The 23,758-nt window shown below is 35.9% G+C and overlaps 1 protein-coding gene and 1 long non-coding RNA gene across 2 annotated transcripts; both read left to right on the forward strand.

Moving 5' to 3' along the window:
* The first annotated feature begins 6,221 nt into the window (after positions 1-6,221).
* On the forward strand, positions 6,222-16,688 carry LOC149541291 (dihydrolipoyllysine-residue acetyltransferase component 4 of pyruvate dehydrogenase complex, chloroplastic-like). The gene is made up of 7 exons (XM_089796586.1): positions 6,222-7,109; positions 8,148-8,518; positions 11,100-11,291; positions 11,538-11,625; positions 11,762-11,832; positions 11,945-12,028; positions 16,251-16,688. Exons 1-7 carry the CDS (start codon positions 6,506-6,508, stop codon positions 16,353-16,355), a joined length of 1,515 nt encoding a protein of 504 aa, XP_089652712.1. The 5' UTR covers positions 6,222-6,505; the 3' UTR covers positions 16,356-16,688.
* A 538-nt stretch (positions 16,689-17,226) lies between these two features.
* LOC149541292 (uncharacterized) lies at positions 17,227-17,629 on the forward strand. The gene is made up of 2 exons (XR_016355318.1): positions 17,227-17,316; positions 17,411-17,629. It is a non-coding gene; the product is annotated as an uncharacterized LOC149541292 (long non-coding RNA).
* The last annotated feature ends 6,129 nt before the right edge of the window (positions 17,630-23,758 follow it).

Raw genomic sequence — 23,758 nt, forward strand, 5'->3', positions numbered from 1 at the left:
CCTACACAAATTGGTCCTAGTTTTCACTCACAACTAGCATAGCATGTGCTTTTGATCAACAACACCTCTAGAGTCTCTTTCTCTAAGTAATTTAATCTTGTTGGGGCATAGCCTCTATCTATGTCAATCATTCTCCCCTTATTTCTCTTTGTCAAGGGTCATTTTCACCCTAACTATCTAGGTGGATCATCAACTTTTCTTTTAGGGTTGGTTGAGAAAGTGATGTTTCTTTCCCTTCGAGCACACAACATCATGATCTATCATAGATCACTTTCTTGTTTAAACTTTAGGGTGTTATCCTACCCATGTTATTAAAGGAAGAATGTTGTATGAAGAAATATTTATCTTTTTAAGTTTTACTTGAACTAATGTATTTTAAGGAGACCTTTATCATAAGTTGTGAATATGTTTTTGGAATGTTTATATTATCAATTGTGCCTTTGGCCCTTTGGACTTATTTGGTGTTTCTTCTCCTGTTTTGAGAGATTTTATGTAATTAAGGACTTCAATATTGTGTTTTATGGTCGATGTATTTTTCAGACTATGACACTCTACAACTTTTCTATTCAATTTATATGCTTATGAATGATCTTACTTTATGTCCATAAATGATCATTAAGATCATAAGTTTAAAGGAAATGCTTGGGTGGTTTTATGTTTTTTCCTTGATATCCCAATTTGGATAGAATGTGCAACTTCTTTTACTCGTTCTAGAATTTTGGCATATCACTTTTGTTTTTATGCATTTTTGGCCCTTTTTCCCATAAATATATGAAGAACCAACTTCTCAATCCCAAAGTTTTCTTAGTGAAAACCAATGGTTTCTGACACTCACTGAAGCTTCCCATAGAAATGGTTTTGTTCCCCTTAGAGTAATTTTAGGAGTCAACAAGGATATTAAAGTGTTGATGATGATCTTTACATGATTCCTCACTCTTTCCTCAATGGATATTTTGGATGAGAACATTAAGGGGTCAACATCCTTGGATTTGGTTTTTATTGAGGCACTATGTACTACCTTAATACTTCTTCCTCTTTATCCTTGAACTCCCTCCCCATATGATTAAAGATTTGGAGGATGATGACTTGTTAGATGATGGTCTTTAAGGCAATTATAGCTTCTTCATATGTAGATTACAATGTTCTTGTTTGTATTCCCTCATGATTATTTTATAATATTATTCTACATGATGAAAAGGGAAGAAACACACATACATAAATTATCCTTTTTATGACTACACATTTGGAAGGAAGATGCTTCACTAGGCTCAAGAGGATACTCAAATACTAGGTGGGACAATGATCCTTTGTTCAATATGTAATAATGAAAATGGAAATGATAAAATGGTGTAATTTAGATGATAAATTAGGTAAGATCTTGGAAAACTATAAATAACAATATGATATGGACTGGTAGAGAGATGAAATGTATAAAAGATGAAACAAGAAAGAGTATGCTAAAATCTAGGAATAGAATGTTGGGTACAAAATGATAATGATAATTTTTACCTAAGTGTGGGGTGAAAATGTTAATTTTTATCTAGGTAAATGGTGGGAATGGTGATTTACACCTAGGTATAGAGCAACAATGACAATTTGTACTTGGATATAGGGTGGTAATACTTATTTATAATTGGTGTTTTTCACCACCTCTTCTAGGAATCTTCTGATAGTATTTGATCTTTCTAAATTTTGTTCAACAACTCTTCAACTTTTTCCTACAAACAAAAATATTGGAAAAATGTTGTCTAAAGGGATTTTCCTTGTTCAAACTTCTTTTTTAGGAACCAACCTTGAAAATGAAATGAAATTGCATAAAGGAGAGTATGTAAAAATGTAAATGTTTGATTCAATAAACATAAAATCTCATGGGCAAATGTAGAAACAACTCTTATCCATGAAAATTCTTGAAATCCAAAGAGTTAACTTTGAAATGTAATGTAGAATCAAGCATTCTTTCATAAATTTATAGATCTGTGAAAACCATGCATAGATCTTGAATGTAGATATGCTTGATAATTTCTTGTAGTGAAGTAGGGGAAATGTGATTGAAAGGAAGGATTTTGTTTGATTGAAAATTTCTCATCTTGGCCATCATGGGAGAGAAACTTGCTTCAATTGGAGAAGATTACCTTTGATTTTAGTGACCTTGGAGAAGTGTAGACTTGTAGAAACGTGATCTTGGATGCTTTCCTTCAAATATTGAATCTAATTGCTCAATTGTGAATGCTTGAGTGTAGTTATGATATGAAAAATGAGGAGAGGAAAGGCATTTTTATACTCAATCCATCATTTTAGGACTCTAAAATAATTTAGGTTTACCATAGGATTAAATCTACCACTAATACCATGACATAAGGCCCCAAGCCAAATTTTGGCCTAATTGTTGGGGAAAAATATCATTAGCATTTTGTACCCTAGAAAATGGGTCAAAATTTGGGTATGGTGTTAATATAGGTGAATAGATGTGCAAAAACATAACAAACATTTGAACCTAAAAAATAATAGGGTCTAATAGATCCTAATGGAGTATTCAATTATGGGTGTTAACATTTTAGGACAATATATTTAGCCCTAACTTTAGTGGAAGTATGAGACAAACTCATACTCATAGTAAAGTTGATCAATACATAAGAGAAAAGTTACTAAGGTCAATGAGACAAAGAAACATGAATCCATCAAATGACTTAACTCATCATCAAACCAAGAACCAAGATAAAAGACAATGTGTGTGTGTGTGTGTGTGTGTGTGTGTGTGTGTGTGTGTGTGTGTGTGTGTGTGAGAGAGAGAGAGAGAGAGAGAGAGAGAGAGAGAGAGAGAGAGAGAGAGAGAGAGAGAGAGAGAGAGAGAGAGAGAGAGAGAGAGTGCCTTACTATGGATTATGCAAAAAAGAAAGTGTTGGACAAGATGAAAGTGAAAGTCTAGTAAGTTAAGTTAGTTAACCCATCAAAAGAGGATTAGTCCTTGAGGAAACTATTGTATTTATTAAGGTATCCTAAAAGAGGTGATCATGCCTAGGGAAATCATTGCCTCCAAAGGAATCAAAGAAAGAGAGAAAGATCAAGGGAAGCATTGTCTCCATTAAGGGTCTTATAAAGGATGATTAGTCCTAAGGAAAGTATTATCTCCATTTAGGGATCCAATAAAAAAATGAATACAAGGAAAATATTATATCGTTTTCCATTTGTAAGGGAGATTGCATTGAATCATAGTTTATATGTGTGAAAAATTTGAAATAAGGAGCAGTGTATACCTCACGTTCAATCAATTGGAAATGCCTTGATGGGAGAAATGACTTTAACAAAGCCTACATGCACCCACAAGAAATGTTTCAACTATGAGATTCCCCCAAGAAAAAAACATACCAATAGAAATAAACACATGACAAAGGAACACGAAGGGGTCTACTATCTTAGAATGATACTAAAATAATCTCTTAGAGGTAATAGAACTAGAAGAAGAGCACATAAGAGTCGCATAAGAAAATTTAGAAAGAAAAATACTATCTCTGATGTCTTTTTCTAAATTAGAAATGAAAAAGTGTTGCATATCAATATTAGGCACAACATAAGAAATATAACCATGCAAATGCATAAATCCATGAATGAAACCAATCATTTTCTTTAATATCTTGTTTACTATGCATTGAATAAGTCAATGAAATCTTAGGAATAACATTATTTTAAAATTATAGGATGAAATTATTAGCAAGCTTTTCAAAGGAGTGAATAGAATAAGGAAGTAAAGAACAATGTCATTGCAAGGCTTTATCTTAAAAGTTTATAGTAAACAATATAGCCATGAACCTATGATAATGAGAAAAATCACTACAAAATGTTTAAAAGGTTTTGACATAGGTCAAAGAATTAACTTTACCATTATAAGTATCTAGGTTAGGAATTTCCATGTATTAAGGAATAAGAACACATATGATATCCAAGGACAAAAGACCAGTAGTGTCACAAGTAGAAATGTTGAATTTGGATTGGGTCATGCAAGCAATTTTGTATTGCAAGGAAGACATAATTTGAGTCAAGCTACTAATAGTAGAATTAGTAGAAAGAGTGGTATGCGATATGTGTGAAATTTTTTGACAATTATGAGAAATGGAAAAAAAATACTATAATATGAAAAAGGAACACTATTGTAAGTGGACATTAATGAGGGTAAGAAAACACACAAAATGCAAAAATATAAGAAACAATAGGATTAAGAATGTTAACATGTGTAGGATTGATATTTTGAGTGGAACTGGTGATTATGGGTGGAGCATAAATGGACACATTAGGAATGTAGGTACAAATAGGAGTGGAGGCCTCTAACACTAGTGGTAGGTGGAATGCAACCTAGCTCTCGCACACAATTTCCAATAAACTTGACATTGTTATCAACAAGATGAGAGATGCCATACAAGATATTGACACCATGTTCATCATTATGAATTATCTTTCCCAAATCCTCTACAAGGAAGATAACCTCAAGATTAGAGTTTTCTTATCCAAACTATTGCTCAAAATTTTTTTAGTCATGAGATTTTTTTTGAACTTACATAGAAGGGACACTTAAAGTCTCATCATCATCATTAAAATAGCAGGAAGAGTTTTTCTTAATAAGAGTAAAGATATTATTAGTGGTATGTTGGTCTCATCAAGATTCCTAGAATAAAATCAAGGACCCAAAATCAAAGGAACTCTTGAGTCTACAACTTCTCCCAATCAAAATGCTACAAGTAGGACTCAAGGTAATAACACTCATGCATAAGAGAATGAAAGAGAGATAGATCTAATGTAAATGTGAAATTTGAAAGAGATTACAATTCCACTAAGCCAAATAACAATTTTAATGAAAAACACATCTAACCAATAAATATGAAGGTCTACTGTAAAACATAGAAAATAGATCTAGATACACAAAGAGGATCTAACTACCAAAATCAGAAGTGTGTAAGAAGAGTTGAGTTGATAAAGAATGTACTTGGTGAAAAGAGAAACAATGCACATATGCAAATCACTCATTTTCATAATTGCATATTTGGTTGGAAGATGCTCCACTAGGCTCAAGAGGAGACTCAAGTGCTAGGTGGGACAATGATCATTCACTAAGTATGTAATGATGAAAATGAAAATGATAAATTAGTGTAATGTAGATGATGAATTAGGCAAGTTACTAAAAAACTAGAAATAACATACTAATATGGACTAACAAAGAGTTAAAATGTATATAAACAAAAATCTAAAAGTATATATGGCTTGTCACTCAAATTTGGGAACAAAATGTTGGGTATAAAATAAAATTGGCAATTTGTATCTAGCATTTTTTTATTGAATTTTCTAAGAATCCTAGAGTTGAGAGTCTTTAATCTTTTCAATTTTTTTGTCTAATAGTTTTGTACTTCATTCTTGCAAACAAAAAAAATAGGGAAAAGGTTGTCTAAAGGGGTTTGCCTTGGCCAAACCCTTGTTTGGAAATCAACCTTGAAAATGAAATAAAACACATAATGAAAAATATGTAAAAAGATAAATGTTTGATTCACGTTACATAAACCCTCATGGATGGTTGTAAAAATAATTCATACCCATGAAGATGTTTAAATCTACTTGAAATCCAAAGAGTTAATCTTGGAATGTAATGTAGAATCAAAGATGCTCTCACAAATGCATGAATATACCAATGCCACTCCTAGATCTTGAATGTATGTGTGGTCGGTTGAAGGAGAGAGATGTGATGGAAGAATTATTTTGCTTATTGAAATTTTCTTACTTGCCTTTTGACATCATGATTCTCATTAACCAAAAAATAATCTTAAAATAATAATTAATAATTAAATTTTAAGTTCAACTTTTCTAATTGACTTTAATCTTATTATTATAACTAAAAAGGGTAAATTTTTTAATTTTAATTAAAATAGAATTATGTTTTTGAGGAAAATATTTTTTCACTTTAATAATTATATTATATTATAATAAATTATGAATAATACTTTATAAATATAATTTAAAATTATAATTCAAAATTATAATAATTAAAATTACAACAGAATTTTTATTAGAATACCACCCAACATTTTCTATCATACATCCCTTCCCACCAATATGAACAGTCTGAATAAAATTTAAACATAATTTGATTTCTTTAACCCTTTCACAATTGTTACATGGCAATAAACGCGCATCCTTTGTTGTTGTTGGAGATTTAAGGGAAGTAGCTCATCTAAAACATTGACAGACCCGCCGAATACCCATGTTAAATGCTGTTTTTGTTCCACCTAATGGCGGAGTTATAAAAATCCCCAATGCCTTTTTCATAGTTGGGCACTCCGCCATTGCTCAGACGGAGGAACCAAGATTATTGTTGCCACGCGAGCCCTGAATCAATATATAATCAGCAACTGAAACCAACAGAGCAAGTAGGCCCGTTTGATCAACAATTAGGACACATCCACAGGGCAATCGGCCTGAACACTGCAGTAGTATTGGGTGAAAGGAGGTTTGTTCAGAAACAGAAATGGCTTCACTGGGAACTGCCAATCTGGTGACTCATGTGGGAGGAAATAAAATTTCTTGGGCCAAATCTGGATGTGTTCGAAATTCTCTGGTTTATAGTTCAGAGCAAAAGGGCAGAGCAAGAGGAGTTGCAAGAAGGGGAAGAAAGGGAGGAATTGGAAATGGAAATGGAAGGCTGGTTGTGAGGGCCAAGATTAGGGAGATTTTTATGCCTGCCCTGAGCTCCACCATGACGGAAGGGAAGATAGTGTCATGGATTAAGTCAGAGGGGGAGAAACTTTCCAAGGGGGAGAGTGTTGTTGTGGTTGAATCTGACAAAGCTGATATGGATGTGGAGACGTTCTATGATGGGATTTTGGCCGCCATTGTTGTGGGCGAAGGAGAAGTCGCTCCTGTGGGAGCTGCCATTGGCATTTTGGCTGAGAATGAAGGTGAGATCAACGAGGCCAAGACTAAGGCTTCTTCGATCTCTGTTGGAGGAGGTGGAGTACCTCCGCCAGCGCCAGAGGTCTCTGCTCCGTCTCCTCCTGCAGCACAAGTTGCTTCTGTTTCACAGGCTGTTGCTGCCCCTCCACCTCCCCCTCCACCTCCACCTCCATCTTCAGGTTGGTATTTTCATGACATGTCTTTTGAAATAAGTAATTTTTAACAATTCGTTGAATTTGAAAACAAGAAATCTTAATCAAAGGTATTAGATTTTGCGTGAGAGGCTCCTGGAATCATTTGCATAGCTTTTGTATCATCTGATGTCTCAGATTTCTCTGTACAACCTATCATACGATAGTACATATTGCTCTTAACAATAAAAGTTTATTTATTGTGAATAAAGGTATTAGATATTGTGTGAGTGTTTTCTGAAATAGAATCTCATAGCTTTTGTATTGGCTTGACGTTCTAGATCTCTTCAAAAATTATGGTACTTTTTTCAAAATTTATATAAGCATTTATTGATCAATTTTAGACAGAATTATTTGGTCCAGCTAAAACTTTTTTCATAATTAAGTATACACAAAGTTACTAAAATTTCAAAAAGAAAATTATATTTTAGAGGATCATTCGCTGATTAAATGGACACTTACGTCTCTCAAAATCTGTGAGTGCTTATCCTGAAAAAGTTCAAATTTCAGAACGCATCCGCTTCATTACTAAATTCACTAGTATGCGTAAGGATCACTGCATTTTTCTTATTTATTATTAGCTTTTAATAAAGTACACTTTACCATTGTCTTGAAATCCAAGAAATCCGTTTACAGTTCTATGCTTGCCAAACAATTTCCTGCCAGAATCTTAATGGCAATAACTTCCGTGGTTTCTCAGATATTTGTAGTATTAGCATATAATGCACGTATCCCTTATGATATGCGTTTTCCTGTAAATTGTTTTTTCATCTACATTTTTTCCCGAGGGCCTCTGTGCAACTACCAATAGGGAATGGCTTTTTCACATGTTGTGAGATTTCAACTGAACTATGATGGTGCTGGAAATAGCACACTCCATTTTAACTATTCTTTATCCATTGGACTTTCTCATGTGAATTGTTAGTGGTATAATTCATATTCCCTTCTTTTTGGAAGTGAATCAGAATTTCTCTTGTTCCATACGTGTTGTGTAATTTCTCTCTTAAAATTTTCTTTGTTACTCAGGCCCCAGGAAAATTGTAGCTACCCCTTACGCCAAGAAACTGGCTAAACAGCACAAGGTTGATCTGGCTAATATTGTGGGATCTGGACCTAATGGACGAATTACGGCCTCCGACATTGAGAATGCAGTTGGTATTACAGCAACACCTGCTCCATCTGTTAGTGCCGTGGCTAAACCTGAACCAGCCCCTGCTGCTGTTGCTGCTTCTAAACCCATGGCTGCTCAGAACACGGTTGTTGTGCCAGGAACCACAGTGCCTTTTACTACAATGCAGGTGGCTGTGGCAAGAAATATGGTAGAGAGCCTTTCAGTTCCTACATTCCGGGTGGGGTACTCTATCACCACAGATGCTCTGGATGCTCTCTACAAAAGGGTACAACTTTACATTCTAGAACTTAAATACAAATTCACACTTACAATTTTGAATGGATGTTTTAGATTTTTTAAAAATATTTTGCACTGAGAATCCCAGGGTTCAGATGCCATCCTGCTCATGTGAGAACCAATAATCATAACTAAATACCTGAAAGATCACCTTAGCCCTTGAAACTGTAAGTGTACACCAATCTAACCTCTAAATGTATAGCCACCCACAAGTGCACCTGGGAATGACATCTAGTTAGAAGAAGAATCACTGCAGCCTGCAAAGAGTAAATTCCCAATAATCTTGATTCTCAACTTTATCCTTATTCATTTCAAGAGGATTCACATTGCCTTGTTTAGTTTATGATAGCAAATGCCTTCCGATGGCACAAGATCTTTTGTCATAGGATTGATTGTTCATTACCTTAGATCTGGCCAAGAAAACATTTCAAATTTTTAGGTTAGTGAGATAAATATCTGGACAACACTGTACTCTGAATTTGAGCTCCAAGTTACCCTTCAAAAAATCCAAAGGAACTGACTTGCCAATACTTGTCTAACATCGAACAATATTATGTATACGTGCATGCTTTATGCATGTTTGCTTAACAATAGGGAAAATTAATATAGGTAGAGAAATTTGAAATATCCTCATGAAAACATGGATAAGGCACGCACTTATACATAATAGAACCTTAAAATATAAGAGTTAGCAAAATTCATATGCCAAATTTATGTTACTTTGAAAGACAAAATGAAATTTCCTCTATAAATCAAAGTCAAAGTCCCCTAGGCTTCCCTGTACTAGGGATGTTTCTGAGATGGGGATGGCTGGAATAAATGTTGGGGACTTGACATCATAAAAGTTGAATAAGTGATTGCATCTAAGATGTCGACAAGTTAGTGCTATACCCTAATACAAATCACAATCGGGTAAGATTGTTAAAATAGCCATCATCTACCGGCCAGTTGCTTTGGCTGATTTTCAGCATGCCAGGTTCCAATTCTGTAGACTACTACATCCTGACAATGTGATAGTGTTGTGTATTTTCTGGGTTGAATTCAGCTAAATGGTTCTCTCATGTATTGGCATCTGTAAAAGGGAAGTATGCCTTATAGTGTTCCTGCAAACCCTGTAGGGTTTGTTTACACAAAAGCTTCATTACAAAATAGCAATTGACTGAGATCTCAAATAGAAGATCATAATAGCCAGTCTACTATTTATTACTTGTAACTCTGGTGGATTTTACAATTTATGTACCATGTACAATCAAGAGTTGTGTGTGCAAATTCCATTGCTTGATTCAGATCAATGCCTTACATATAAAGCTAAATGGCTTTACAAGTGAATAATCCTGGTATAATGACATATTCTTGAGCTTTTAAGCTGACTGACTACTTCTAAAATAATATAAAAAACACTGTTGAGTTGTCAGTCTGTAATGTACTTTTCTTTTATGTTGTGCCAGAGGTATCCCTGCAACCCAGCCCAGTGCCCAACCTGCCTTACCTTGGTCTTTACATAGTGCTAAGTTGAGGTTCAAGAAGGGGCTAGCTGGGGTAAGACTAATACCTTGGGGATGCATGCAATAGCCCATAAACCATGTGCATCAGGTAAAGCCCAGGCACCAGAGTCAAACCCAAGACCAATGGGGAGCAAACCCATGGAACAAGACGACTTAAAATACCATTAGTTTAGTACAGTTTTGGAATCATTCCATTTCATATAAAATAATAAATACTATATTAGGATAGCAATAGAAAGTTTAAAAGAAGAATGACTATGTGAATTTAGTTTTCATCAACATTTTTTTTTATCACACTTAGTGAGTCATTAGTGTGATGAAAGCAAATCTTAGTAAGGTTGCAGAATTAGCCCATATGAAATGCCAAAAGGTAGGAGTTCCCACCAACCTAATCGATCCTACCAACCGGCTAGAAAATTCTAGGGCCCAACTGATCCTCCCAACCATTGGAATATCGGGAAGCAGCCAGTTTGCAGGGATACTAGAATTCATCAGGAACCAGCACCCATCCTTTCTAGCAAGGTTGCAGAATAAGCCGATATGAATTGCCAAGAGATGCCAGGGAGATGTGGAAACCAAAAATGGAGGGAAACTAACCAGTGAACTAAAAGTTGAACAATAGCATTATTTTACTTCATTAAATTCTTATGGATAGAAATAGTAAATACTGTAGGAGAAATGGGAATAATATGATATTAATATACTAAAGTATAAACTCATTAAATAATAATAATAACTACTTTTCTAAAATTATTTGTAACTAATATAGCATACTGTTATTAGTAATAAAAAAATTAAACCTCCCTATTATTTGATTAAAAAAGTTTGATAATGGGCTCCTTAAGAGTGCTTAATCTGGTTATGTTAAATAAGATTGATATATATTATTGTCCATCCATAATAAATTAATAATTAATACACAATATGATAAATGCAGCTGCATTTTATTGGACAAATTTTACAAATTAATAGTCTAATATAATTAGCAAAATGTTTGCAAACAATGGATAAGATTATTTATTGATCTGAATCATTTGTGATTAACCCATGTATTGGGTTATATAGGTCAAGTCCAAGGGGGTGACCATGACTGCTCTACTAGCGAAGGCAACTGCAATGGCATTAGCACAGCATCCAGTTGTCAACTCAAGCTGCAAGGATGGAAAAAGTTTTACATATAACAGTAGCATAAATATTGCAGTTGCAGTTGCAATAGATGGAGGACTTATAACTCCTGTTCTTCAAGATGCAGACAAGGTTTGTAAACTGTCCATTTCAGGTCATCAATTTTTTAAATAAACTGCAAACATAGAAGCTGCTTGAATTATGCCATTGCAAATACTTTGAGTTGGTTATTTTCTATATCTGGACTAAGAATTGTCATCTCATTAAATTTACTTTTAGGTGAACTTATCCCTTTCTGGGTGTTCTCATTGGTTATTATTTACATGTAGTATATTCAAAACTCATTAGCATAATGCCAATTTTTTTATGGGGCTATAGGCAGACCTGTATTTACTTTCTCAAAGGTGGAAGGAGCTTGTTGAGAAAGCCCGTGCAAAGCAACTTCAACCTCAAGAATACAATTCAGGTGCAGATATGTTAGTTCATGCGATGTTATTCAAGAAACACATAGCTATACTTCGATTTCTCTACAGTAATGTTTCAACCCAACTCTAGCATTTGCATCTAGAGGCAATGGTGTTTACTTGTAATGTTGTTCACAGGAACCTTTACTTTATCCAATCTTGGAATGTTTGGAGTAGACAGATTTGATGCAATTCTTCCACCAGGACAAGTGAGTAATTCTTTATAATCTTGTCTATGCTAAGATGTTTAAGAGGATCAATTTTATAGTATATTAATATTCATGTCTTGAAATCTGTTATATGTGCTATTTTGGTATATAGGGTGCAATTATGGCCGTTGGAGGATCAAAGCCTACAGTCACAGCAACTGGAGATGGGTTCCTTGGCGTGAAAAGTAAAATGCAGGTACAAATTCGACTGGCACTCACTTTACTTTAAACTGCATGAAGGCATCCTTCCCTTTTATAAAGAAATTTGATGTTTGCATTTGTTTAAGTTTGTTTTCGATCAAACAAAAAGGGGAATCCTGAGTTCAATGTATGAAATGCACTAAATGTGTGGATTATTTTTAAGTTTTTATTAGCCTGGTGCTCATATGATCCAAGGTGTGCAAATAGAGGCTCTAGAGGAATAATCCTGCCTAACATATACTTTTTTGAAAATCTGTGATACTTTCTTAGTTATTATTATCCACAGTTGAGTCTCTTGTATTTATTGACACCCAAGTTCAAATTTCTCGAGGCTTGTTATATTTCTGTTTATAGTTTATAAACTTTTATTTGCAGTCATTTACTGTGTCACCTCTTTATAGCTTTGCTGAATTCAATTCCAAAAAGAGTTAAGCCTAAATGTCTCTTGCCTTCAAATGCCATTTGCTTCTTTCACAAATCATTTGCCATGTCCAAGGAGCTGAGATCAAGTGGTTGAAGCATTGGTTTCTTGTTGTGGCTACCTTAGTTCAAATCCGTAAAGGGACATCTAAGGTGGAATCCCAAGTGGTGACTCTTGGTCTCCCACCCTTGCTTCTAGTGTTAAATTTCAAAGTTGTTGCCCTTAAGGAGCTAAATATTATATTGTATTGTTGTGAGGATCCGGCTCAAATGCTCGTTTGAGCTATATTTGTTGACTGCCATCTGCCATCCGTTTTCATTTTTCTGCTTTCTCAGTTGATTTTCTGATTTTCTGTTGTCCTGTGATAATTGTTCATTACAGCAAGTAATGGTCATAAAGCTTGGAGTTGAATTTCAGCTTCCTACTAAGATAGATCTCTATTCTCAGCAGTTATGTTAATCCTTTGCCATAAAGGATCATTTGTCATCTTTAAATGACTGTATCCCTGCATTGACTATTACGCCTGTCAATTTCATATAGTTTCAGAGGACTGAGTTAAGTGACTACAAAATCAATTTGCCTAGCATCTATATGGATGGATGAAAAAATATTTGATGGGAGGAATGAGACTTACCCATTTTCTCTTTACCAATTATGTCTCTGTCCACCAATTGAGTACTTCACCGTTCAGGCTGTTTGGAATTAATTAGTTCACTAAGTGAGAGCATACAATTCACCTTCATTAGTCAAATCTTCCCTGCGCCTGGAGTTGAACTATTATCTTTAGGATCCCCACTCAAGGAATTGTTGTCTGATACATATCTATAGAGTCTAGACTATCCAGTAAGGAGCTGTTAAGGAAGTAATATTGTGAAACTAACTGAAGGCTGTTTTTTAGTGTCATGCATTTGGGCAAATGGTTCAACAGATGAAACTGCAAGTGCTGCTGGGCCCTGCGATAATCTACCTCTGTATGCACTGGCAGGCCCTCTGCATGCAGTCACGCTGGCATGCACCAACAATATATTCGGCTTGTAGGTTGCTTCTGTAGGTAGTAACGATAACCCCTTGCTTCTGTAGGCCCTTAACCTTTATAATAGTAGGGGGTATGCATGCAGGGGGTGGTCAAAAGGATAAACTTTAATGGGTACTTATGCTCACTCAAGTTATGGATTGGGCCCTTTATAATAGTAGGCTTCCCGCCCCTTCTATAATTGTTGGTGCTAGGCAAAGTGATGGCAGGAAAGCAGGAACATTCACTGTTTCAGGATAAACTGGCCCTTTTCTTATACAGGCAACTGAATCATTAGCCGCTGTCACCCTTACTTATGCTGTTTGCTTCGATGCTTGTGGGTGGGGCGGTTCTATTCTCTCTGAGGTGGGATCAGATGGCAGATCAAATCTTATAGTAAGCTAATCGATGGATGGACCACCCGATGATCACTTCTTGATGCCCAACACCCCTGCAGGAGGAGATGAAACATTTGTATCAAATGTCGTGGATTACTACTCGACCTGGTCGGGGAGGCAAGGGGAGGATGGCATGGATGAGCGGGTGGATGGCCTGCCCTGCCAACTCTATATCTCGATCAATCGGCAGCGGGAAGATAGCTGTTTCATCAGCTTATGGCCCTACTATCATTTCTTCCACTGCTGAGATAGGGGATTGCTTGCTTGCTCCGGTTCCGCTGCCCCTACCTTCCAAGTTTCAAATGAAATTAACCACTGTTCATCTTTTATTTGAACAAGGTGAATTGTAGTCTGTTTGCATTACCAAGTGGGTTACATGAGTGTATGGGAATGAAATGCTTGAATTTCTCCAGCTCTAGTTTGCGAAGTTTCCAAGTCCACAGTCATCAATAATATGCAGTGTTACACCGGCGCGGGGGGATGTCGGGATGAGTTTCGGGTGCGGGAAAAAAAAGGGCCTCAGTTTGGGGGTGGTGGGGGGGGCAGGTGAAGGGGGTTGCATAGTATGTATATATGACTGAAAATGCTAATTATGAAATGATACTTCAATATATTAAATAACATACCAAATATAGTTGAGTAGAGAAAATTGAAATGTGATTCACAAACCATAAGTTCAAACTTGAAACTTCATAACAATTACCAATGACCATTTAATAAATTAACTTAGTTCAAGATGCAAGATTCAAAATTCATTGTTCAAATATGAATATCATATATCATAAAGATGCTCATAATGACAATGAGCCAAGTAGCATGAAATAGTGAAATGAAATAATGTTCATAGCCATATCAAAGTGAGTACAATCAACAAAATGACAAAATGTCAATAATGAGAATGGAATCATCCCAAGTGCTCTCTAATCATCCCCTATACCAAAGTCCTAATCATCCCAAGGGTTAGCTTGCTTAAAAAACAAATTGAAAAAGAAATGCAAAAAGTATTTTTTTATAACTCTTTGGGCCATTCAGCCAGCTGCACACTGCGAGCACCCTGGGAGCACCCCGCGATGCATCCGAGTCTTGTGTCCCAGCCGGGTGCTCGACTGGTGCAGCCGAGGTGTGGCGGCACTTTTTCAGCCAGCGGGGGTAGCTCGGGTGCACAATGCACTTGCACTGGGTGCGTACGCACACCGGTTGCTTCGAGTTTTTGACCCAGGTGCGCGCACCCAGGTTACACTGGTAATATGATCCTTCACAGTACGCAGGTGGCATGAATACAAATACTGTGATGAATGTTGTAAGGTGGCACTCTCATATGTATGAATCAGTAAAGTGATAGTTTGGATTAAGATTATTTCTTGTCATTATTGTTTGAAGAGGGAGATGAAGGGTGCTGTGCCCTCTGATATGTATGAATCGATGAAGTGATGGTTTGAATTAAGATTATTTTTTGTCATTATTATTTGAAGATGGGGATGAAGGGTACTATGCCCTCTCTGGCTGGATTAAATCATTGCACGTCATCTCAATTAACTTTATTTTCCTTATCCATGGAAATATGCCTGTGATCAATCTATAGAGCTCTACTCATTTGGAGAAGGGAAAATACCTTCTGGGCACTTTGGCTTTTTCTTCAATGGCTGCCAATTGTAATGAAGAGCAAGGGTCGAGCTTCAGATACTTTCTTTCAGCCAAGTTTTGCCTCTCTCATGTACTGAAAGTTTTGCCGAGCAACTTAATCCCGTAGGGTTGATATTGAGATGAAAAGAGGCCAAGGAAGGGGAGGATTTTGTCCAATGGGAGAGGTTCTTGTCCTTTCATCTCTAGCCTACTTGATCCAGTCTTGTTGGAACAAATGAATATAGAAGATGGTCCAACCACAGAACTACTTCTTTTCCATTACTTCCATTGTTTTTTGTTGATACGGTGAGAGATTCCTCTCCCCCTCCTGTGTTTGTCTTCCAAAGAAGGTGCATGACAAAATCTCCCCCTAGTAGATTAATATTTTAAACATTATTTTGGAATACTGCAAGCAATTCTTTGAACTATGACATTGTTGGGGTTGTCAGGCTTGTGCTAGAGATTTTACAGCTCCGGCAATTTATTATTTATAATTATGTGCTAAAATCTCTCTCTCTCTCTGAAGTTGCATACTGCAATTTTTAACAGAAAAAATAGAGCAAAATTCATGGATGGCAATTAATGCAGCATATGGCAACTCTGTATTGTTATGTTTAGATGATGTCATTGTACATCTTAAATCATTAATTTTCCTCTTTGGCTCTGTGACAGGGAAAAACAAATACACACATTTTTGTAAATCATGTTTATGGGTTTAATAATATTAATAACTGATTGTACTGAGTGAATTCTGTGTTTGCAGGTGAATGTAACTGCAGACCACAGAATAATATATGGTGCTGATTTGGCAGCCTTCTTGCAAACATTTGCAAAAGTTGTTGAAAACCCAGAAGCACTTACATTGTAAGGGTAAGGTATGAATTTTGATTCCTTCTCCGTGTATGTGCCATCTTTTGGGGAGATTTTTCACCATTCAGCATGTTGAAGTGCTCACAGTGCGCTTGAAAAAGATCGCAGTAAATCTGCAGCTTATGGAGAGAGTAATTGTGTTTTGAATTTTCTTTTTTGTAGAAGCTTCATTTTTGTGACTCATTTGTCTCTTTAGACAAGTATGAAACTCTGCATCTTTTGGCAACTGCTATAAAGGTGGATATAATAGCTTAAGTTTACCTTATGGCTGCCATTGTGGTCAACATTTTCTGTATTCTGCAATTTAATGGAACAAGCCCAGTTTAATCTATTTAAGTTTATTGCTTTCTTGCCTTAGCTTCTTGGCAGAACAACGAAATATCTGAAAATCCATAAATGGGCTTAACTGATTTATTGAAATATTTATTTAGAAAGAAACTAGTTGTGCATGTGCATCAATCTGATTTTATTGGGATATAAATTGTTTAATGAGCACTCCTGGATTCTTTTATACCAATGTGACCAAATTCTGGATTCTAAGGCAAATATATTGAAGAAATCAACAGTATCTTTGAAAATTTGTCTGAATCCTAAATAAGATTTATAAGATGGTTTCAAAAGGAAATAGAAGAATGAAACACAGGCTCGTGGAATCAAAATTATGAAGTCTATGACTGAGAGTTTTTTTTTTAATAAGATGAAGTTTGTAACTGAATAAAATTTTGACAGAACGTTAAGAGAATATCTAGTTTTAAATTTCTGTTTTAACAATTATGGTCTAAATGTGTTTATTCTCAGTTGCTTTTGCACTTGCATAAGAAATAAAGCTTAATTTTTAGGTTTATTCCTTTTTTAAGAGAGCTATAGTTCTGCCTTTTGCAGAAAATACATCTCACATTTGTATCAGAAGCAATTTGGCACTCTCAAAGACTACATGAAATCATAAAGATTTAGTTCAGGTGGGAACAAGCACACTAGTAATGCACACATTACGATAAAAATAACTAGATTATGTAGATATTGACATCTGCCATTTCACTGAGTGGATTACAGCATATCAGTGAGTGAGTATACTCCAAAATTTGTTCTTCAGTTGTGCTGCCACTAGGAGGGGAATTCACTTTGTCAAAGTCACCCTGTGGTTGAATCTAGCCCAATTGCATCTCTGGGGCTTGAACCTTGGTGAATGGTTTGATCAAGGAATATATTGTCACTCTTACCAATTATGCTCAACTAATAGAATCCTTAAGCAAGAATACATATTTTTAGTCCTGTAACATTTAATTTATTTACTTTTGATCAATTGACAAAATCCATGTCTACATAAACGAATCTGCCTGCAAATTTATAAATTTCTTTTTCATTTTCCACTGTATAGCATATATAGAACATTCCACGGAGACAATGGTGTTTAGGTATAGGAGATGAGGAGGCCATCTTCAAAAGAAATATGGAGGGCGAAAAATATAAAAACACCAAAGTCACCATATTGTAGTAGTGAAAATTGCATCCCTTTGTCTTCTTTCCTTGGCAACTATGTCGTCTCAAGTTTATTTAATATTTACCAGTATGTAATATGGCATAGTATTACATTCAAGTTGGAAAATAGCATCTTGGTGTGATAGTATCATCTTTTATTTGTAATAGGTGGATTTGAAGCATCTTGGTGTGATAGTATCATCTTTCATTTGTAAGATGCGGATTTGAAGTCTAAATCTAGTTGTTCATCACTTTTATGGAATCCATGCGTATAGAATTGGCTTTTAAACTCTGAACTTTTAAATTTGAATTGCTTAGTTTAGGCCCTTTTTTTCTAATTTCTTAATTTGATTTTTTTTTCGAGACACAAAGGAATCATCATTTGAACATTTATATGAGACCACTAGTATAATTAATATTAGAGTATCTTCATTGCATCATCATTCGAGGCATATTACATGCTTTAAGCGAATTGGCAGAAGTGGGGTGTCTTACATGCTTGTGTATATCTCTCTCTAATGCTATGTTGATTTTGGAGGGTTTATACTTTTGAACTAGGAGGTTTATACTTATATCTATGTTGAGGGACATTTAAAGGTTGTTAGATAAGTATAACCAAGACGTTTTGGAGGGTTGTTCTTTAAGCAAATTGTCAAAGGGGGTGTCTTACATGCTTGTGTATATCTCTCTCTAATGTTATGTTGATTTTTTAGTTATGAGTTTTGGTAAACTTATGTCGCTTACTAGTTCCACATAATTATGCAACTTGGAAAGTAAATGCATGGACTAAATTAATGGAAGGAGGATTAAATCATTATGTTGATGAAACTAGTTTAAAACTCTAAAATCGAAAAACTAAATGGCTCACTAAAAGTTCTTTGGATCTTGGAACATTGAGGAAATATATATAGGTTAATCATTCATATTGAAAAGTATAAGATGATCAATAACGCCTTAGACAATTTCTCAATTGTATGGTCAAGTTGATGAGATTAGAGGATACACACTTGATAGTGAACTTTTTAGATTGGATCTTAAGAACTGTGATACAATCCAAGACTATGTCAATGAGGAAACCAACCTAAGAGTGTAACTTCAAAGATTGTAGCATTGGGGAGGAGGATGTGCAATTAGTCTTTAATTGTTTTTGGAGGATTCTTTTTTAGTATTCAGCTTTTACTTCCATTTTCCAAACTCATTGAGTGACAATGGGGAGTGCCTACAATACACCATTATATGATCACTTTGCAGAGATGTTGATGCATGAGCAATCAAAGTTGAGCAAAATGAGCATTCTTAATTCCTTTTAGTCAAAAAATTTAAGTCAAGGCGGTCAATGAAAAGGTTCCAACAAGAAACTAAATTAATCAAAGCCAAAGTTAGACCAAGATAGAGCACAATCGTCCTCTTGTTAGCAAGGAGGTCATATACCATCTTCAAAGAAGGGGAATTCACAAAAGAAGGGTAACACAACGTGTTCTTATTGCAAGAAAATTGGTCATAATGAGCATTGTTACTATACTAAGTGAATTGATGAGTTGAAAAACATCATCAAGAAGACCAACATTAATATGTCATCCATCTATAAGAATGATCCAATTGCTTCCTCATCACATTCAAAGGATGGAGAAGGACAAGCACTTGTTGCAATTGTAGGATCATCAAAGTAGTTGGTACTTGACTCAGGTGCCTCTCATCACTAGGGTTCTACAAGTGAATTGTTATCTTCATTAGAGCCTTGAATGGTATCTCATATTGTCATGGCCAATGATACAAAAGTAGAAGTTGAAGGAAAATAACCACTTGAAATGATTGTTGGAACATCTAAAATAGTTCTTTATGCCCCTATCTTGTGTGCCAATCTTATTTTAATTTACCAAAACACTCATCTTGGACATGGGAAGAAAGTTGAACTTTCACCTAATATAATTGTGATAAAAGGACTTCATGGTGATGTCTTAGTTGGAGTGGGACAAGCCAATCATGATGTTCTTCTACAACATTACTTACTCATATAGTTGTTATGCTTATAGGCAAGATTGTATTAGATTTTTTGACATCAATGTTTTAAATCATACTCCATGATCCATTATTAGGATGAGAGATTTAAGAATGCAAAAAGATACAATAATGCAAACCAAGACTTAAGAGATTGAAGGGGCAGCTACAAGCAAATTGATATATAGCAATAATCAGAGCAAATTAAGATATTCAAAGATATATTAAACATTTTGTAACTTGAGATTTATAATTGTGGATTTTGTGTGCAAAAACTGCGAAGTCCAATCTCCATTCACCTAGATGGTGTATTTTGGTCCTCCCATCTTACAGTGTACTATTGTTTAAGGAGAATTCTCCTTCAAAAAAATCCTTGAAAGTCTATGGGCTTCATCCAAGCCAACAATTGATCAGTCTCATTATTTTGAAATTGTGTCCCTGCTTTCTTGGATTTGGACCTAAGTGGCCATAGCTGCAAGGAAAATTTACACCTTATCACTTAAAGGAAAAGTTGAAACCCTATCTCCTACACCTCGAGAATTCATAAAATTCAGGAATGCCAACAACTACATATTCATAATTAGTCTGCGAGCGAATCAAGAATCCAAAGTAGGAAGCAAATCCTCTTGAAAAAACCAACAATTTAGGGAAAATAAGAGTAGATTTCTTCCAAAATATGAGATTAAGAGCAAATTATTTGACATGCATCTTACATCCTTTTTTCATCTTGATGATGGATCATAGAGTGTGATCCGAAATGTTAATGACAAAAAAAATACACAATCAAATCTAGAAACAAAATCAAATCATTAGAAATGGATTGTGGAAATATGATATTATTAATAAAAGAAGCGACTTCCCAAATTGTAAGAATTTTCCTTAGGGAAAAATTCACCCAAAACCAAGGAACTCAAACATAAGCACAAAATAGACCAGAGTATGATTAGAATAACTGTATAGTATTCAATTCAATGTACAAGTACACTAGGAGTGCCTATATATAAAGGCCTTTGAGATGCATCTAGAATGCCCAAGAATTAACATAATGATAAGTCATACAATTAGGCACATGTCCACCAGATATGGGTTATCCTCCATTAAGCACGAAAGTAAGTGCGATGATGAGAGGATAAGCCTACAATGGTGTAGCACACAAATTTATGTAGACACCATGTGTTAAATTAGGAGTGCAAAGGATAAGCCTACAATGGTGTAGCACACAAATTTATGTAGACACCATGTGTTAAATTAGGAGTGCAAATAACTGTGTTGTCTATATGACAACTCAGTGAATGATGCAAACTCTAGTGTTGTAGACACCATGTGTTGAATTAGAGTTGCGTACTTTTGTGTTGTCAACATGACAACTCATAAAGGTACACAAACTCCTAAGTGTCACAAAATAAATAATAAAATAATGCACTAACTTAAGTAAACTTAAGTAAAGTGTAAATAGTAAATATCTATTTACACCAACACCCCCCCTTAAGTGCAATTTAAGGGGATGCACTTAAAGCTCACAAATGCATGATGGGTCCTGGCTACGAGGCCATATTAGATACCCATGTACAAAAGTAATGCTCTACATACAATGATGCAATGCAATCTCTCATAAAGTGAAGAACGAGGGAAAACCTAATGGGAAAAACCCTCCTCCAAAAAGAGAGATAAGTACAATAAAGAAGATGAGAGAGAAGAAGACCTCAAATGAGGAAAAGATCCCTCCCAAAAGGAGGAGAAGAAAGAAGTCAAGAAACTCCCCTTTCTGCAACATCCCGCACCCCCAAGAGATCTCGCAAATGAATATACTTGACCTCGGTGAAGGGTTTGGTGAAGATATCGGCGACCTGCTTTACTATAGGACAATACTTTAGTGCAATGATCTGCTCATGTATAAGCTCTCTGATGTAGTGCATATGAACCTCGATGTGCTTGGCCCGCTGATGCTAAACTAGATGCTTAGAGATCTCAATAGCACTTTGATTGTCACAATGAATGACTGTAGGTTTAGGTAGATCAAATCCAAACTCCTTCAGGATGTGTTGTAACCAAAGAGCCTTTGTAGCTGCATTGACAGTGCCTCGATACTTAGCTTCTGTGGAAGAAAGAGCAACATTGTTTTGCTTCTTACTCTGCCAACAAATAGGGTCGGAACCAAGGTGAAATATGTAACCTGAAGTGGACTTGCGAGAATCAAGGTCCTCTGCATAGTCTGAGTCTGTGTATCAAACTAGCTGAAGTCCTATACCTGTTGCATAATGTATCCCATGTGCGTATGTACCCTTTATGTAGTGCAAAATGTGCTTGGTGGTTCTTGCATAAAGTGAGAACCCATGCCAACTGTAAAAGCTATATCAGAGCGTGTATGTGTCAGGTAGATAAGGCTCCCAACTAACTATTTGTATAATGTAGCATCAACAAGTGGAGTGGTACACTTAGCCTCTAGCTTGACACCTGATAGAAAGGGAGTAAGAGCAGGCTTGCAGTCACTCATGTGAAATTGAGAAAGCAAGTCAAGTGCATACTTGGGTTGTGAAAGTGCGATCCTTGCTGAAGGCTGTGTGATCTCAATACCAAGGAAGTAATGTAGCAAACCCAAGTCTGTCATAGCAAATCTGTCATGTAGAGAGGTCTTGACACTGGCAATGATGGATGAAGTGCTCCCTGTAATGATCAAGTCATCTACATAAAGCACTAATATCAAGTGTGAGTCATCTTTCTGAAGAATGTAGACATTCAAATTAGAATGACACATGGTGAATCCTGTTGAGAGTAGAAAGGAATCCATTTTGGCATACCAAGCCCGAGGAGCCTGCTTAAGACCATAAATAGACTTCTTCAATATGCAAACCATAGTAGAATCTTGTACGAACCCCTGTGGCTACTCCATATAAATCTCCTTGTGAAGATCACCATTCAAGAAAACACTCTTTACATCCATCTAGTGTACAACCCAACCATGAGTTGCAACAATAGCTAGTGTTAGGCGAATGGAGTTCATCTTGGCGATTGGTGCAAAAGTCTCTGTATAGTCAATACCTGGAACCTACGAGAAACTTTTGGCAACTAGTTTGGCCTTATGCTTATCCACACTTCCATCCGCTGCAAATTTGGTTCGATAGATCCACTTACATCGAACCACTTTTCTTCCCTTAGGAAGGGGAACTAAGTCCCAAGTGTTGTTTTTCATCAAGGAATTATATTCTTCCTCCATAGCCTTGTCCCATTCTGGAATCCCCGATGCTTCCTTAAATGACCATGGATCTGAAGCAATGGCTATATATGCATGTGGAAATGACTTGTGTTGTGACCTTGTCCTCCGAGTGTCTGAAGGATTTCCCACCAATGAACCTACTACATCAAGAGTTTGTTGTGCCCAACGAGGTTTAGTGGAAGAAGAAGGAATGTCCTCAACTGTTTGTTGACCCTGCGAAGGTGGTGTCCTATGAGTCAAGGTTGAAGGAATCTCATCTTCCGAGTCACTGTCATCACTATGATCACTGTCCACGAACGAGGAAGGAGGAGTTGAAGAAGCCAAACTTGGACAAGTTTCTTCAAAGTGAACACTCCTCTCGTAAAAGATTTCATGTGTCTCTAGATCCATTAGTTTGTATGCCTTGAGATGGTCAAGGTATCCAACAAATATACATGGTTTGCTTTGAGGTTCTAATGCATTTCTCTTTTGTGGAGGTATCCTTGCCCATGTTGGACAACCAAAAACTTTGAAGTACTTTACACTTGGTTTTCTTCCACACCATGCCTCAAAAGGTGTAATTCCATCTAAGGCCTTATGTAGACTTTTGTTTTGGATGTAGTTGGAAAAACACATGGCTTCTGCCCAAAACACTTGATCTAGAGACTTATGTTGAAGGATACAAGTGGTCATTTCTTTAAGGGTTCTATTCTTTCTTTCAGCTACACTAT

The sequence above is a fragment of the Cupressus sempervirens genome, chromosome 8 (assembly GCF_028749045.1).
Source record: "Cupressus sempervirens isolate cs-2001-9-10 chromosome 8, ASM2874904v1, whole genome shotgun sequence".
In the NCBI taxonomy this organism is placed as follows: Eukaryota; Viridiplantae; Streptophyta; class Pinopsida; order Cupressales; family Cupressaceae; genus Cupressus; species Cupressus sempervirens.

Coding starts and splice junctions, on each gene's coding strand:
- LOC149541291 (XM_089796586.1), top strand. CDS start 6,506: ATGGCTTCACTGGGAACTGCCAATCTGGTGACTCATGTGGGAGGAAAT. Junction 8,519..11,099: donor TGGATGCTCTCTACAAAAGG/GTACAACTTTAC, acceptor TGGGTTATATAG/GTCAAGTCCAAGGGGGTGAC. Junction 11,292..11,537: donor TTCTTCAAGATGCAGACAAG/GTTTGTAAACTG, acceptor ATGGGGCTATAG/GCAGACCTGTATTTACTTTC.